Below are 14,149 nucleotides of genomic sequence, written 5' to 3' on the forward strand. Positions count from 1 at the left end.
TTTAAAACATTGCATGCTAAAATTGCATTTCTTTCCGATAAAAGTCATCAACCTGACACATTAACGGTTTCTCTCCACAGACACTACCTGACCTGCTGCGATTGTCAGCATTTTGCTCTTTGTTTTGCATTACCAGTCCAAATCACCGAGTACAGGCATTATAACAAATATATCATCCAGAAGCTTTTTGTTAAGAATTATTTCTGAGCTTTGCTTTTCAACATTTACTTGGTCTATAAGGAGCAATAAAACATTAACATAGCACTTGGTATGTTCAATTGCATAAGCATGGAGTTAAAAGTGCAATTATTGCTGGTTATCAAAGGCCTTTTTTTCAGTGTTGTCATATCCTGACTTTTAAAAAATAACAGTTTGAAGTAACTAACTTTCAGTTGCAGATAAACTATCACTACCATGAGCAACTACAATGCTTCAACTTTCTATCTACAGCCCATGCAGTTACTGTATACCAACCAAACTTTGGCTTCGAATTAGGCCAGTGCCTAAATTAGAAGATGCCTAAAGAAGGAAAGATATCTTTATTCATATGAAACAATTTTTGCAGGAATTTGACTTCGTTAAGACAAACTAATTGTAAACTATATCATACAAACCCTGTAATTCTTGGGTGTTGTAAAAGGGCCACTATAGAGAGAGGATGGCTATATTGGAAACAAAGGAATGAGGAATCCAAATGAATTAGTACATCCTAAATTATGAAATATCATTCATAAATTTATCACAACTGAAAAATGACAGTTCTTCAGCCAAAATAAAGAGTAATACAAACTGAGTGGAGACATCAATATTTGTATTATTCCTCACATGGATATGAGACTTTCATTAAGCTGTACACAAACAAAGGAAGGGAGAGGGTTGGTATAAATTCTGGTTCTGCTGCCATTCATACTAGTTGAACAGAATAAACTGCGATATTTTAGGATATCGTTTTATAACGTTCCCCTTGTGTTTTAAAAGGAAAAGAATTTCCACTGAAAAAGACAATGGGCACAATTCTCTGGTCCCCCACCCCACGCCCCCAGTGTGTTTCTCAGCAGCGGTAACTTCTGATTCCGCTGCTGTCAATGGGATTTCCCATTGAATCTAATCCCGCCGGGAAACCCCTAGAAAGGGTACGTTGTCTGTAGGACTGGAAGATCCTGCTGGTGTGAACAGCCGTGAAATCTCACTCAACAGGCCCTAAGCACTCGAGAATTTGTATCGAAGCCAAGTAAAGTAGTGTGGGGGATCTCAACAAAGTATTAATTTAAACTGACCCAGTCTCATCCATGGCCCATATTAGTCAGAACAACTGGAGACATTAAGCAATTAGTCATTATGTGTATCATTTGAAGGACAATAGTTTCATGTGGGCAGGGCACAAGATATCAGTGGAAAACACATTCCTGGAATAGGCGACAATTGATTTAGCTAACAAGTCTGCTAGCAAGTAGGTGCATGGGAATGTACCATGGAGACCAGTGAGGATGTTGGGCAAGAGTCAACAGAGCAAAAGTACAAACTAGCAGGGGCAGACAATTTTTCAGTCGACACATTTCTTGGTAACTGCTAAAAATGCTCTGGCAAATCGATTTATTTGAAATAGTCATGTGCCGAAACGATTGGGATTTCAAGCTGAAGCTCCAATCGACTCTGAATTGTTTTGAAAAACAGCCAGAAATTAGCAAGATTCTTTCCAATATTATACAATATTCAAACAATATATTTTAAGCAAGTGGGCAGAGCTCTAAAAGTGGGCAGAGCTCTAAAATTATGACAAATTATATATTTGAATACATTTGTGTGTTAACAGTTGTACGAAGTTGATGGAGTAGATTTGAAGGCATCTTACAGTTCAAATGGAAAATATATCTCACAAGAATGAGTTATAAATATAATATTTAGTCTTGCAGCATATCCTTTGGATAGTGTGCTAAGTAAATGACAATTCATTGCTTTCTTCGAAAGTGGCCTGTTCAGAAATCAGTGATGTCATTACGGTTTCCTCAAGTGCTTTTACAAAACCAATGGTACAAGTTACCTTCCACAAAACTTGGACAATTTAAATTATCTCAAAGCATATGTTAGTATATCAATTCTTGAAAGCAAAAAACTGGTCATTTCCATGTCTGATTTGAGAAAACACAATTTAAATTAGACAATGCATGACCGGAGGCTGTAGGAACAAGAAGCCAGAGTAGGGAGTTTTACAGAGTATGAAATAATTACTTTTATTTGCTCACAAGATGCAATATTGTCCATCCCGAATTGTCCTCAAAAAGGTGATGATTTCGTGACCGTCATCAAAAGATGATGCACATGGCAGCAATTTGCAATCAAACATTACTGGGTGACCAAGATCAAATATAGCTGCATTCCCCACAAACTATATCGAAAATGTATCCAAAAGTTATGAAATAAAGTGTACAAGTCAAGTGGTAATTGTGGCATTTCTACTATTAAAAGACATGTTGCAAGGAGGGATTAAAGCCTTTTCCTCAATGAAACCTCTAGATAATAATGGCATCTACAGGTCTATGATCCAAAATGCAACTGAGTGAAAACGTGATTTTGCTAAAAGCTGGACAATTTCTCTCGAGACATGTGGGTGATAACTGCAGGAAGTAATTGCTGAAAGAGGGCATTCTTGGGCTGATCCCAGGAGGACAGATTCAACACGGGTTTTGCACATACAAGACCAGAAAAGATAGAGTCAGAGATTCCCTCTGAAAGGTCTGCAGCCCCAGAGAACTCATGGTTAGAGCAGAAATTTCGGAGCTGCATCATGTCTTCTGTAAATGAAGCTGGATCTATTAATTCCTTCCAATGAAAACTGGTATCTCCCTCTATGTATTCTCACTGAATTCCAGTGAATGGGTCACAGCAGCGGGATGAGATTCCGCTGAGCAACAATGAGTCTCCTGAAATGCTGCTTTATGAATTTCAGATCAGGTCTCACTACTGTATTTTGTGACAAAAGAAAACATGCATCCACCCCTCCACTCTTTAAAAAAAAAAGCAGGTAATCTAAAATCCAGGAAAACCCAAAATGCGGCAAAGTGCTGAATTTCAGAAATCAGACCAACATTTCTGAAAGTGGATTTTCCCAGCAACAGTAAGTTTGTCAAGTCAACTTTCTGCACATTTGTTTTAACCAAATTTTTTTTTTTACACCTCATTTGCTTAACTCATTCTAGCTCCAAAAGACAATCAGTGCCAGCCTGATGCACATCTCCGATTTTAGATTTACAGAACTAACTTGGCATCTGATTACTGGCAGATTCACATACAAAACAGATCTTTGAACATCAAATTACAATGTACATAAGCCATTATTTATATTGCCATTAATTTTGGGATAGTCTTCAATGCTGTTAAAAATTTGAGGACTTAGAATTCCAAGTTATAATAGTCTATCTAAATGAACAAAGTCATAACATGATGAATGCAAGTTCACAATTTTTCTCAGATTCTGTTCAATACAGGAAATATAACCAATATATAAAATCAAGATTAATTTTACAAGTTGCAATGGCTTGTAAAAAAATAGTAAGAAGTTTAACAACACCAGGTTAAAGTCCAACAGGTTTATTTGGTAGCAAAAGCCACACAAGCTTTCGAGGCTCTGAGCCCCTTCTTCAGGTGAGTGGGAATTCTGTTCACAAACAGAACTTATAAAGACACAGACTCAATTTACATGAATAATGGTTGGAATGCGAATACTTACAACTAATCCAGTCTTTAAGAAACAAAACAATGGGAGTGGAGAGAGCATCAAGACAGGCTAAAAAGATGTGTATTGTCTCCAGACAAGACAGCCAGTGAAACTCTGCAGGTCCACGCAACTGTGGGAGTTACAAATAGTGTGACATAAACCCAATATCCCGGTTGAGGCCGTCCTTGTGTGTGCGGAACTTGGCTATCAGTTTCTGCTCAGCGACTCTGCGCTGTCGTGTGTCGCGAAGGCCGCCTTGGAGAACGCTTACCCGAATATCAGAGGCCGAATGCCCGTGACCGCTGAAGTGCTCCCCAACAGGAAGAGAACAGTCTTGCCTGGTGATTGTCGAGCGGTGTTCATTCATCCGTTGTCGCAGCGTCTGCATAGTTTCCCCAATGTACCATGCCTCGGGACATCCTTTCTTGCAGCGTATCAGGTAGACAACGTTGGCCGAGTTGCAAGAGTATGTACCGTGTACCTGGTGGATGGTGTTCAACACCAAATTCATCAGCCGCACTCACAAGACAGCCCCGAACATCACCCAAGCACAACGTAACGCCATCCACGCTCTCAAGACCAACCGCAACATTGTCATCAAACCAGCAGACAAAGGAGGGGCCATCGTCATACTGAACAGAACGGATTACTGCAAAGAAGTGTACCGACAACTCAACAACACTACAGACAGTTACCTGCAGATCCGACCAAAGAACACACCCGTCAACTCAACACTCTGATCAAGACCTTTGATCCGGACCTTCAGAACACCCTCCGTGCTCTCATCCCACGTACTCCCCGCGTTGGAGATCTCTACTGCCTCCCGAAGATACACAAGGCAAACACACCCGGCCGTCCCATCGTATCGGGCAATGGGACCCTGTGCGAGAACCTCTCCGGCTATGTCGAGGGCATCCTGAAACCCATTGTACAAAGAACCCCCAGCTTTTGTCGCGACACGACGGACTTCCTACAGAAACTCGGCACACATGGAGCAGTTGAACCAGGAGCGCTCCTCGTCACAATGGATGTCTCAGCACTCTACACCAGCATCCCCCATGACGACGGCATTGCTGCAACGGCCTCAGTGCTCAGCGCCAACAACTGCCAGTTTCCAGATGCAATTTTACATCTCATCCGCTTCATCCTGGACCACAATATCTTCACCTTCAACAACCAGTTCTTCATCCAGACACACGGAACAGCCATGGGGACCAAATTTGCACCTCAATATGCCAACATCTTCATGCACAGGTTCGAACAAGACTTCTTCACCGCACGGGACCTTCAACCGATGCTATACACTAGATACATCGATGACATTTTCTTCCTTTGGACTCATGGTGAACAATCACTGAAACAACTCTATGATGACATCAACAAGTTCCATCCCACCATCAGGCTCACCATAGACTACTCTCCGGAATCGGTTGCATTCTTGGACACGCGCGTCTCCATTAAGGACGGTCACCTCAGCACCTCACTGTACCGCAAGCCCACGGATAACCTCACGATGCTCCACTTCTCCAGCTTCCACCCTAAACACGTTAAAGAAGCCATCCCCTACGGACAAGCCCTCCGTATACACAGGATCTGCTTGGATGAGGAGGATCGCAACAGACACCTCCAGACGCTGAAAGATGCCCTCATAAGAACAGGATATGGCGCTAGACTCATTGATCAACAGTTCCGGCGCGCCACAGCGAAAAACCGCACCGACCTCCTCAGAAGACAAACACGGGACACAGTGGACAGAGTACCCTTCGTTGTCCAGTACTTCCCCGGAGCGGAGAAGCTACGGCATCTCCTCCGGAGCCTTCAACATGTCATTGATGAAGACGAACATCTCGCCAAGGCCATCCCCACACCCCCACTTCTTGCCTTCAAACAACCGCACAACCTCAAACAGACCATTGTCCGCAGCAAACTACCCAGCCTTCAGGAGAACAGTGACCAAGACACCACACGACCCTGCCACAGCAACCTCTGCAAGACGTGCCGGATCATCGACACAGATGCCATCATCTCACGTGAGAACACCATCCACCAGGTACACGGTACATACTCTTGCAACTCGGCCAACGTTGTCTACCTGATACGCTGCAAGAAAGGATGTCCCGAGGCATGGTACATTGGGGAAACTATGCAGACGCTGCGACAACGGATGAATGAACACCGCTCGACAATCACCAGGCAAGACTGTTCTCTTCCTGTTGGGGAGCACTTCAGCGGTCACGGGCATTCGGCCTCTGATATTCGGGTAAGCGTTCTCCAAGGCGGCCTTCGCGACACACGACAGCGCAGAGTCGCTGAGCAGAAACTGATAGCCAAGTTCCGCACACACAAGGACGGCCTCAACCGGGATATTGGGTTTATGTCACACTATTTGTAACTCCCACAGTTGCGTGGACCTGCAGAGTTTCACTGGCTGTCTTGTCTGGAGACAATACACATCTTTTTAGCCTGTCTTGATGCTCTCTCCACTCCCTTGTTTTGTTTCTTAAAGACTGGATTAGTTGTAAGTATTCGCATTCCAACCATTATTCATGTAAATTGAGTCTGTGTCTTTATAAGTTCTGTTTGTGAACAGAATTCCCACTCACCTGAAGAAGGGGCTCAGAGCCTCGAAAGCTTGTGTGGCTTTTGCTACCAAATAAACCTGTTGGACTTTAACCTGGTGTTGTTAAACTTCTTACTGTGTTTACCCCAGTCCAACGCCGGCATCTCCACATTGTAAAAAAATGGCACATGCAAACTCTGAATTGGGAATCAATTTCAGTACTTAAAATAGGCAAAGACTAGTGTCCGAGAAACCCAAGTTAAGCTGAATGTAAGATGCTTTACTGAAGTAAATAAACATAAGACAGACCCGAGTATAACTGGAGAAGGATTTAGCGCTATTTAAGGTGCTGTACTTTCTTTGGTTGTGGTACATTCCACTCTGTGAAAATCAAATCAAAGAAAGAATGAATTACTATAAACAATACTCAGTCAAAACATATCTGAAGTTGTTGCTATGATATAAATACAATTAATAAAGGGAACAGTATTTGTGGTTTCTAAAGCAATAAGACAATACAAAAGATCTGGACCTCATAGCTTTACAGTGATGTCCAGACATTTGCCTCAAAAAACCAAACATTAATTAACTAACCAAGGGGCCAGTACTGGAAGTAGAGAGCTTCATCCTGACTGCATGAGCATCATTGTGAATTGAACTCTGGTAGTGAAAGGTAAATTAAAACATTAATAATCCAATCAGTACAAAACCAATATGTTACAAACATTACTCATTTTAATCATCAAAGCATTGGCATAACAGAAAAAATCTGAAAGATTTAATCTTTATATTGAGATTGCTGGACATCAATGTTTGGAAGATGCTTTTTTTTATATTCATAGATTTATCAAGTAAAATTCCTTATTAAATTTCAGGACGGAAATTGTAACACATCTAGCTCAACCGTGAAGGAAAAGATTTTCAGATTAACCAAGATGCAGAATGCATACATAATGTACGGTGCCTCACTTTGTACAGATTAAATTTTAAAACCAACTGACAGCACTCAGTTTACATACAGCTCGGGAAGTTTTCTCGAGGTGAGCAGATTTATCCTTTGCACGAGATGTCATCTACAAATGCACAGACAAGGAAATAAAAAAGGAAAATGAAGAACAGGATAGAGACAGATTATAGCATCTAGAAATAGATTTAGATTGAAAGATAAAGATGCACGTTTAGACTCTTTCCTTTCTCCTCCCCTCTGCAATATAGAAAAAAATGTAAAATGGTAGTAATTCTTTGACCACAAGTACACAGATTGCATTCTGACTACCCCTGAAATTTGGTGATCAGGTTGTGCACACTTCTAGGGGAATAACCATCAGGCTAAGTAGCATTACAGAAAGCCATCTATACTTTCAAATATGCTTCACACCCAACTCACATCATCATATTTCAATTGAAAACATTCCTAAACCTCAGCCAAAACAATGCTGGTAAATGTAAGAGAGATAAGACAACAATGTGTTTTGTTTTGGTAAAGTTCCCGACAAATTGCTTGTCTTTTCAAATGGAATTTCCATGAAAGTAGCGCACAATACCGAAGGTCTTGAAAAAAGTGGCTAATAAAATAGTTGTTGCATTTGTAACCACAAAAGGCTAGTACACAGGTACAGCAAGTAATTAGGAAAGCTAATAGAACGTGATCATTTATTGTGAGGGGAATTGATTGCAAAAATAGGGAGGCTATGCTTCATTTGTACAGGACATTAAGATTACACCTGGAGTATTGTGAATAGTATTGATCTCCTTGTTTAAGGAAGGATGTAAATGCATTGGAAGCAGTTCAGAGAAGGCTTACTAGACTAATACTAGGAATTGGCAGGTTGTCTTACGAGGAAACATTGGAGAGGTATCCATTAGAGTTTAGAAGAGCAAGAGGCAACTTGATTGAATGGTTCAAGATCTGAAGGGGTAATAACAGGGTGAATGTGAAGAGGAGGTTTCCTCTGGTCAGAGAATTGAGGACAAGGGGTCACTGTTTAAAAATGAGTTGTCCATTCAAGACAGAAGAGGAGAATTTACTTTTCTCTCAGAAGGTTGAGTCTTTGGAACTCTCTTTCTCAAAAGGCAGTGGAAGCAATCTTCCAATATTTTGAGGCAGAGGTAGATAGATTCTTGACAAGCAAAACGGTTGAAGATTATCGGGGTAAGTGGAAATATGGAGCTGACGTCAGAATCAGATCAGCCATGATCTTATTGAATGGCAGACCAGGTTTAATGGGCTGAGTGACCTATTCCTACTTCTAATTTGTATGCTTGTATGGTTTCATGCTACAAGTCATAGCATTTGCAAACTTGTCAAAAAACTGGGCTGCAGTGAGTGAAAAATCGGAAGGATGAGGAATTTGCCCTGAAGAAAATGCCCAAGGTACAATAGATCAGAATATGGATCAACCACTGGTCTGATCTTGAAATAGATGAATTAGAATGCGTCTTCAAAAATCATCAGAATGGTTACATCATTAGCAGACATACAATGCCTATGTATGCACTTAGATGGGCCAGATCAAAATGAGTTCTGCAAAGATTTCAAACCAACAGCGAGTTGGTTTGGCCACTTTGTAGAATGAAAATGTCTACTATTGCAACAGAACACCAAAAATTGCTTAGTTGACCAAAATACCTCAGTGCCAAAATTTAAAAGTTTCCAGTGATTCAGAGAGTTCTAAGGTGCAAGTATCCATTATGCTGTGTCAGAAACATGGATGAAACAATCCACGAATTGTGTTATGCCCAGCAGTGGAAACATGCTGTTTGGCTTCTGTCGGTACCACTCAGCTCCTGACAGAAATCTGTGTAATAACCAACAGATCTCACCACTTGGTGGTGGTTGGTATGGTTCAGTGCTCTAGAGTCATAGAGGCCCAACTTGTCCATGCCACTCTTTTTTTTAAACCCCCAAGCTATTCCCAATTGCCCACATTTGGCCCATATACCTCTATACCCATCTTGCCCATGTAACTGTCGAAATGCTTTTTAAAAGACAAAATTGTACCCGCCTCTACTACTACCTCTGGCAGCTTGTTCCAGACACTCACCATCCTCTGTATGAAAAAATTGCCCCTCTGGACACTTTTGTATCTCTCCCCTCTCACCTTAAACCTATGCCCTCTAGTTTTAGACTCCCCTACCTTTGGGAAAGGATATTGACTATCTAGCTGATCTGTGCCCCTCATTATTTTGTAGACCTCTATAAGATCACCCCTCAGCCTTTTACGCTCCAGAGAAAAAAGTCCCAGTCTATCCAGCCTCTCCTTATAGCTCAAACCATCAAGTCCCAGTAGCATCCTAGTAAATCTTTTCTGCACTCTTTCTAGTTTAATAATCTCCTTTCTATAATAGCGTGACCAGAACTGTACACAGTATTCCAAGTGTGGCCTTACCAATGTCTTGTACAACTTCAACAAGACGTCCCAACTCCTGCATTCAATGTTCTGACCGATGAAACCAAGCATGCCGCATGCCTCTTCACCACTCTGTCCACCTGTGACTCCACTTTCAAGGAGCTATGAACATGTACCCCTAGATCTCTGTTCTGTAACTCTCCCCAATGCCCTACCATTAACTGAGTAAGTCCTGCCCTGGTTCAATCTACCAAAATGCACCACCTCGCATTTGTCTAAATTAAACTCCATCTGCCATTCATCAGCCCACTGGCCCAATTGATCAAGATCCCGTTGCAATCGGAGATAACTTTCTTCACTGTCCACTATGCCACCAATCTTAGTGTCATCTGCAAACTTAATACTTCCTACTCAGACTAAATGACATAGCAGAATCTGTGCTGCCAGCAAGTTAAAAGTGGGTTTAGGAAAGGCAGAGGCACTTTCAGTATGATCTTCATCCATTGGGAAATTGAAAAAATTTGACAAAGTCAAATGTGACAATAATAAAAATCAAATCAAACCAAACCTGCCAACATGGGATGTAGCACATAATCAGTAAGCAGATGGACACAAGTGGTTTAATTAATCAATCATAATTCTATCTTTATTTCTCCCTCCCTACTCAGGTTTCCATCTCCTTGCCATTATAGTTTAAACCCTCCCCCCACCAAACTCGCAAATGCCCCTGCACTGGTCCTGCTGGGGTGCAACCCATCCAGCTTATGCAGGTCCCATTTTCCCCTCATTCAATTCTAATGCCTCAGGAATCTAAATCCCTCCCTCCTACACCGTCTCTCCCACCACACATTCTTGCAATCTATTCTCCTATTCCTGATCTTGCTAGCATCTTGCACTGGGAGCAATTCTGAGATTACTGCCTAAAGATAGAAATGAAAGATAGAGAAGTCGAAAGCAGAAGAGGAAGGCACAGGTAACAAGGGCTAAAGGCAAATCTAAAGGAACAGCATCTGAATGCATGGAGCATTCAGAGTAAGGCAGATGAATTAACATTACAACTACATGTAAACGGGTAGAATATGATTGCGATTGTTGTGTTTTTTGCAACAGAAAATAATGTACCTTTGTACTTGCCCTTGTTTAGATTTGGGACCCTAGTTTTGGAGTGGACTATTTCACTTTCTGTTCCAGTGAAGAATTCTGGCACGTTATGGTTACTCTTCCCTGTAGGACCCTACACAAGATGAACGCCTTCTCATTGCACAACGCAAAATCTAGGATAGCTTTTCCCAGAGTTGGCTGCAGGGTGACCAAGACTGGAAACTTAATGTCAAAGGGCATTCAATATTTAGGAAGGACAGGCAAAAAGGAAAAAAGGTGAGGTGAAATCAATGCAACACTGAGAAACGATATTGGCTCAGAACATTTAGGTGTAGAATCAATCTGGCTGAAGCTAAGAAGCAACAAAAGACGAATACTCTGCTGGCCTCCAAATAATTGTGGTTAGGTTGGGAATGGCATGAAAGAGGAAATTCAAGATGCATATAACAAGAGTACCACAGTAATCATGAGCAACTTTAATCTGCCAAGGTACTAAAGGAGGTGGCAATGGCAATAGTGGATACGTCAATTGTCATCTTTCAAAGTTCTGTGGATTCTGGAACAGTCCCAGTCAATTGGAGAGTGACAAATGAAACCCCGCTCTTTAAAAAGTGGAAGAAAAGCGGGAATTACATACCAGTTAGCATTATGAAAGGCCAATCATGTTTGACAAACTTACTTGCATTTTTTGAGGACGTAAGAATAGGTAAGTGCGAACCAGCAGATGTGGTGTATTTGGATTTTCAGAAAGCTTTTGATGAAGTCCCACATAAGAGGTTAGTGTGCAAAACTAAAACACATGGGATTGGGGGCAACATATTGGCATTGATTGAGAATTGGTTAGCAGATAGGAAACAGAGAATAGGAATAAATGGGTAGTTTTCAGAGTGGAATGCAATGGCTAGTGAGGCGCCATCAGGATCAGCGCTTGGGTTATTCACAATCTATAACAATGATTTGGATGTGGGGATCAAATGCAATATTTCCAAGTTTGCTGACAACACAAAACTCAGTGGAATTGAGAGTGCTGAGGAGGAAGTAGAGTGGTTTTAAGGCAATTTAGACAAGTTGAGCAAATGGCCATGGTAGATGCAGTCAAACATGCAGTGCAATCATCCACTTTAGATGGAGAAACAGAATGGCAGATTATTTAAATGATGAGGCTCATACCTCAAATACTGTGTAGCTTTGGTCTCCTAAAAAGATAAATCTGCCATAGAGGGATTGCACCAAATGGTTTACCAAACTAATTCCTGGGATGACAGTACAGTTGTATGAGGAGGGGTTGTGTCGACTAGGCCTGTATTCACTGGAGTTTAGAACAGAGAATCTGACTGAAATAAAATCCTGACTGGGCTGGGTAAACTAGATGCAGGGATGGTGTTTTCCCTGGCTGCGGGTTCTAGATTAAGGAGTCATGGCCTCAGGATACATAGAACATAGAACATAGAACATAGAACATTACAGCGCAGAACAGGCCCTTCGGCCCACGATGTTGCACCGACCAGTTAAAAAAAAAACTGTGACCCTCCAACCTAAACCAATTTCTTTTCGTCCATGAACCTATCTACGGATCTCTTAAACGCCCCCAAACTAGGCGCATTTACTACTGATGCTGGCAGGGCATTCCAATCCCTCACCACCCTCTGGGTAAAGAACCTACCCCTGACATCGGTTCTATAACTACCCCCCCTCAATTTAAAGCCATGCCCCCTCGTGCTGGATTTCTCCATCAGAGGAAAAAGGCTATCACTATCCACCCTATCTAAACCTCTAATCATCTTATATGTTTCAATAAGATCCCCTCTTAGCCGCCGCCTTTCCAGCGAAAACAATCCCAAATCCCTCAGCCTCTCCTCATAGGATCTCCCCTCCATACCAGGCAACATCCTGGTAAACCTCCTCTGCACCCTCTCCAAAGCCTCCACATCCTTCCTGTAATGTGGGGACCAGAACTGCACACAGTACTCCAAGTGCGGCCGCACCAGAGTTGTGTACAGTTGCAACATAACGCTACGACTCCTAAATTCAATCCCCCTACCAATAAACGCCAAGACACCATATGCCTTCTTAACAACCTTATCTACTTGATTCCCAACTTTCAGGGATCTATGCACACATACACCTAGATCCCTCTGCTCCTCCACACTATTCAAAGTCCTCCCGTTAGCCCTATACTCAACACATCTGTTATTCCTACCAAAGTGAATTACCTCACACTTCTCCGCATTAAACTCCATCCGCCACCTCTCGGCCCAACTTTGCAACCTGTCTAAGTCTTCCTGCAAACTACGACACCCTTCCTCACTGTCTACCACACCACCGACTTTGGTGTCATCAGCAAATTTGCTAATCCACCCAACTATACCCTCATCCAGATCATTAATAAATATTACAAACAGCAGTGGCCCCAAAACAGATCCCTGAGGTACACCACTTGTAACCGCACTCCATGATGAATATTTACTATCAACCACCACCCTCTGTTTCCTATCCGCTAGCCAATTCCTGATCCAATTTCCTAGATCACCCCCAATCCCATACATCTGCATTTTCTGCAGAAGCCTACCATGGTGAACCTTATCAAACGCCTTACTAAAATCCATATATACCACGTCCACTGCCTTGCCCCCATCCACCTCCTTGGTCACTTTCTCAAAAAACTCAATAAGGTTAGTAAGGCACGACCTACCTGCCACAAAACCATGCTGACTATCACCTATCAATTCATTACTCTCCAAATAACTATAAATCCTATCCCTTATAATTTTTTCAAACATCTTGCCGACAACAGAAGTGAGACTCACCGGTCTATAATTCCCGGGGAAGTCTCTGTTCCCCTTCTTAAACAATGGGACAACATTCGCTAACGAGATAGGCCATTTCGAACTGAGATGAGGAGAAATATCTTCACTCAAAGGGTGAACCTGTGGAATTTTCCACCACATAAGGCTGTGGAGGCCAAGTCATAGAATGTATTTAAAAATGAAACACAGATTTCTAGACACTAAAGGCATCAAAGGGTCCAGAGAAAGAGGGAGAGTATGACATTGAGATGGAGGATCAGGCATGACCACATGACCGTTGGAGCAAGCTCCGAATAGCCACTCCTGCTCCTATTTTCCACATTTCCATGGATGATCAGCCATGATTTGCACTGATGAGAGCAGGCCCCATCGGCTGAATGGCCTGTGTTCCAATCACATCTGCTTTATGAACCACTATTGCAACCTGCCACCTTCAATAATTTGTGCACATAAACACTCAGGACCCTTGGTTCCTGCACCTCCTTTAGTATTGCATCCTTTATTTTGTATTGTCTCTCCGCGTTTCCTATCAACATTGATTATTTCACACTTCTCAGCATTAAATTTCACCTGCCACTTGTCCGCCCAGTCCACCAACTTGTCTGTTCTTTTAAAG

The 14,149-nt window shown here is 42.1% G+C and overlaps 1 protein-coding gene across 22 annotated transcripts in view; it reads right to left on the reverse strand.

The window, feature by feature from the left end:
• The window catches only part of lrrfip2 (leucine rich repeat (in FLII) interacting protein 2), a 182,624-nt gene that overhangs the window by 80,870 nt on the left and 87,605 nt on the right, over nucleotides 1-14,149 (reverse strand). For 11 of the 22 annotated variants that reach the window (XM_078216627.1, XM_078216617.1, XM_078216629.1 and 8 more), the window contains 5 exons: nucleotides 7,295-7,348; nucleotides 6,870-6,935; nucleotides 6,585-6,656; nucleotides 615-662; nucleotides 475-519 (listed from right to left, as the gene is read on the reverse strand). The exons of 7 other annotated variants lie outside the window; for them this stretch is intronic. In XM_078216627.1, the coding sequence (XP_078072753.1) occupies nucleotides 475-519; nucleotides 615-662; nucleotides 6,585-6,656; nucleotides 6,870-6,935; nucleotides 7,295-7,348 (285 nt within the window). The remainder of the gene's footprint in view (nucleotides 1-474; nucleotides 520-614; nucleotides 663-6,584; nucleotides 6,657-6,869; nucleotides 6,936-7,294; nucleotides 7,349-14,149) is intronic. 4 more of the 22 variants (XM_078216619.1, XM_078216618.1, XM_078216624.1 and 1 more) reach the window with 1 other exon arrangement.

Source organism: Mustelus asterias, chromosome 7 (assembly GCF_964213995.1).
Source record: "Mustelus asterias chromosome 7, sMusAst1.hap1.1, whole genome shotgun sequence".
In the NCBI taxonomy this organism is placed as follows: domain Eukaryota; kingdom Metazoa; phylum Chordata; class Chondrichthyes; order Carcharhiniformes; family Triakidae; genus Mustelus; species Mustelus asterias.